Source organism: Leiobunum rupestre, chromosome 6, assembly GCF_980474605.1.
Source record: "Leiobunum rupestre chromosome 6, qqLeiRupe1.1.hap1, whole genome shotgun sequence".
In the NCBI taxonomy this organism is placed as follows: Eukaryota; Metazoa; Arthropoda; class Arachnida; order Opiliones; family Sclerosomatidae; genus Leiobunum; species Leiobunum rupestre.
In genome coordinates, this window is record NC_143389.1 from 11,611,458 (window position 1) to 11,615,729 (window position 4,272).

Below are 4,272 nucleotides of genomic sequence, written 5' to 3' on the forward strand. Positions count from 1 at the left end.
ATCACAAATTACATTTGACGCCATCACGACGCCATAAAATACAATTTGAATAGCAGACGATAGTACTGCCATGGCCCCCTGCACGTGCTCGCAAGTCTGACCACGGCCAACTTTGATCACGCGCTGTTCGCGCTACTACGGCCAACACATTCGTCGAAATTCCGCGAGCAAGGATTTTCCCCCTATAAACTGTACTATAATGTGTAGGAGGTCAGCGCCACGCTCGGTTGTTATATTGACTTCAATGTAAAAGCTATTCTAAAAATAATAATCCGCTAGGGGCGCTGACGTCATACACATCTTTTGCTCATAGGTTAACACAGAAACGTCAACGAATGAGATGGCCGGTGTAGCGCGAGAGATGCGCGAGAAATCAAAGTTGGCCGTGGTCTGACTTGTAAAAATCTCTGAAGAAGGAGGAAGAGTTCCTCCGAAACGTTGGATTTTTAAATAAATAAATTGTGAATTTTAAAACCGTTTTAAGTCTCTTTTCATTTAGTTTTTCACAATGTGCTCCTCTTCACTTCTACTCAAGATTTCAAATACGATAAGTAATTGAGTTTAACACCTTAAATACAAATTTTAGAAAAGTATGTTAAGCTTTGTTCACTATTGGAACAGAGGAGGGCCCTAAATAAACTTTACTTTTATAAACAAATAAGGATAGCATAAAGTTCCAAAAAATCAAAAATAAGATTGCTGTTTTCGTGTTTTATTGAAATATATCAAAAATTTCTGAGTGATGCTACATTAATTTCCAGATGTTGCTTTAGTTGTGATGGCTGCTGCGGTTGTAGGCTTGTTTGAGCATTGACCACTTTGGCAAGTGAAGCCGGAAGCGTTCTAAACAAAGAAATACAAAGCAATGAGTTCATAGTTTAAGTTTAAAAAGCAGTAACTATTTCGAAGAATATACGAGTGTTGGAGGGCATTGCTACATTAGCCGTAGAAAAAGCGATTAATATATCTACTACATGAGAAATGAATATCTTTTTATATCGGGCTAATGATATTCGCTTGAAACATGTTTTTTGGAGACATCCGCTGATTTTCCAAAAGATCTTTCGGTAAAAAAAAGTGCACGACAAGAAACTTTATAAAACTATTTTATCGCGAAAAAAGGTTTTTGATATAAATTTTCTCAAGGGTGTTATTTTGATATTTAACAAGCGGTAAATTCTGAGCCTTAACGCGGTGTGAAAATCCGCTGTTTGATAAAAAATATACACATGATGTGAAGTGCATCAAGGCTTCTTTCATTTTGAAGGCCTAGCTGGATACTCTGCGAGTAAGAGATATCTTATCATGTTATGGCGATTGGAAAAATGTTTGAAATGGACTTTGCAGAGGGACTATTTCGTAATTCCTTGATTACGTCACTTCTCCGAAACTAAGACATTCCTTGGCAGATTAACCATTAGGTTGTGTAAGTTTATGCCTTGCAACTTGGAACTTGCCAAGAGAAAGGGGGATCCGAAACGAGGCCAGTTGAAGGTCAAGGGGAATTAATACAGCTCAAGACAAGGGCAGGGGGATAGTTAATTGGTCACTGGATATATTGATACACGACGAGCTGCTTCCGGTGGAACACTTACTTTAGTATTACAGGGGGTGCCTTCGGCGTAATTGGGCTTTCCGCAAGTTTTCTGAGCGTCGACACCCTTGATGGTGCATTTGGCCTTGCAGTTATTGGGGGCGGTAGAATCTGGCTCGCCTATAACGGGTGAACCGCTGTACAGAGTTTTGCAAGCTTTCACGGCATCATCATCTGTCGCTACGCATTTTCCCTTCAAGCAACCCTGCGTTTTTCTCAATTAGAAGGGTAACTTAATCGACTGTTTTGGACTCGCATACCTGTCCACCTTCGCAAGCATCGAAGTCATCCCTCGGCAAGTCAGTGATCTTGGTCTTCTTGTTCTTCTTTTCATCCGTTATCAAACAGTCGATTTTACACTGGTCTAGATCCGACTGTTGGATGTTAAAATGGTTAAGTTCAAATTCACACACTCGTATTTGCTATTTCATCAAATCTACAAGGAAAGATTTATCAAGGCTATTCAATTTTGGGAGGTTTAATCAGATATGCCTTTAAATGGCTCACATAAGTCAGATCCTCTTTTATAGATATTGACTGATAATGCCATCTTGGTAACCTAGTTATTCGCTTTTTAAATAACATTCATTAAAAATAATTATAATTTTAAATTTTTCTTAAAACATTTAGATATTTTCAAACTTATAAATGTTAATAATTTTTTTTAAACCCATTCGACCCTACCATATTTTCACGAGATTCTGTTTATCTGCAATATATTTTACTGTTGACAAATCAACATAAAATCCCCCTCCTTCACCCAGGAGAGGAGTGAAATTTCACTTTTTTCTCTTACTGGAATAGTGTCGTAATCCAGCCTCATAAAAGTCGAATAACCCTGGAAAAGTATGAAAAAGCTAAAAATATTTACCACATCTCCCTCAATTTTTAGCCCCTGCGCGACTGCGGTTTTGAGGGCCCCGTTCGTGCTTTTCTTGCACTGCTCGGCAATTTCAGGCTTGTTGGTCAATTTAAGGACTGGTGGTTTTTGTCCAACTATATTTTAAAGGTTGTTACGCGTTTGTTACCAGAATTTAATTACCGTGAAGTGAGAATATTAGTTCACGTCGTGATTTTCCGAAGAAAAACCACGCCTCCTTATTTTTCGGAGCTGAAGGGTTGAAAACCCACCGCTCCTCTCGTAGAAGCAGGTTCTTCCTTGCTTCAGTAGGACGATGATATTTTCGGTAAATCGCGAAAGTAGCGGCTGCGTATTCTCAGTTACGGTGAATAAAGTGCCGTTCAGACTAAGCAATTTTATTGGTGTTAAATTAGTAGTCGATATCCGATGTACCAGTTAGATGGTAATTTACACCTTTTCACCAATAATGGCCTTTTATACAATTTTTGTTGATCGCAATAGTACGACAATTGTTCACAAGATGCCTAACGGTTTGGGTTCCAACAGTGGGATTATCTATATATTTTTTTAAAGGTCAATGGTTTAGTCTTTAATTTTATGTTTCACTGTGTTTTATATTAAAATTATAAATTAGAGCCTGTCATGTCTGCTTTTTCGATAAAAGCAATCTTATCTTAGATTGTAAGCAGACGACTGGTCAAACTTTAATGACGTCATGGAGTACCGTAACTTCATTAGATGAATTTTAAATAGTTGTAAACCCGAAACAATCCGAAAAAAGTGTGCTGTTCACGCTGTTTAATTCACTGCCAAGTAGTTGTACAATTTTGGTGGCCAACTTATTGGTCACTAAAAGAATATAGTCTGAACGCCCCTCAACTGTTTAAAATTCAAAGTGACTTACCTCCTCCTGTGGCCAGCACAGATACAACGACCAGAAACACAACAACACTGATCATCATGATTGTGGATTTTGCAAATTTATATTCTAATACCTCTTGCTTTCCAAATGCTTGGATGAGATAAGCAAACTCAGCCGTCCCCTTATATAGCAATTTTATTTAAGGTCATTATATTTGAAACGCATTGATCAAAAGTGTGTTGGACATATTTTCCAATTTTACTTATAATAATCGTATCATATTTTTTGACAGTGACGTTTCGATTATCCATTATGTTGCCACGATTCTCCATAATTTTGAGCGAAAAATAATATTTTTCTTTGTTGGAGGGAATTACAATGAAACTAAGCTGCGTCGTTGGTTCCCTGTCACGTATTCTTGTCATCGACGTTTATGGATATTCTGCCACTTCGTTTTCACCCCGCCACTTTGATTTTCTTTAGTATAAAATTGGATTTCATCTTATTCAAATAATAATTTAGCCTGAAATAAAGAAAACATGCAACTTTATCGTTATTAAGACTTAAGTAAGCCACGTTTAAATTATTTTTGAGACAATTTAACACACTTAACGAAGATTTAATGAACTGTTAAAAATTAATGATTTTTAGAGTTTTATCTAAGTCTAGCTTAAGTTTGAAATAAGTTTCAATTAGGGCAATAAGATTTTATTTAGGATAAAAATATTTTTTCTAAAAATGAAATGAAAGAATTGTATTTTGTACCGAGGCATTTTTCATCTTTTTTTAAAACGGTTCTAAGAATATTTAACATAAGATATTTTTCGTTCATTTAGGGCTATTTAGTTTCGTTTTAGCCTCTTTCTCTAGTATAGAGGAAAGAGGCTATTATTTTTGCTCCTGATGTAAGCGGTGGTAGTGGTGATGCTGAAGGTGAATAATACAGTTGTCCGT

General features: G+C 36.7%; 1 protein-coding gene across 1 annotated transcript; it reads right to left on the reverse strand.

Moving 5' to 3' along the window:
* Window positions 1–696: 696 nt before the first annotated feature.
* On the reverse strand, window positions 697–3,492 carry LOC149939266 (uncharacterized). Its single transcript, XM_090178161.1, has 5 exons — window positions 3,361–3,492; window positions 2,466–2,590; window positions 1,855–1,968; window positions 1,596–1,799; window positions 697–843 (listed from the first exon to the last, which is right to left on the reverse strand). Exons 1-5 carry the CDS (start codon window positions 3,416–3,418, stop codon window positions 751–753), a joined length of 594 nt encoding a protein of 197 aa, XP_090034287.1. The 5' UTR covers window positions 3,419–3,492; the 3' UTR covers window positions 697–750.
* Window positions 3,493–4,272: the final 780 nt, after the last annotated feature.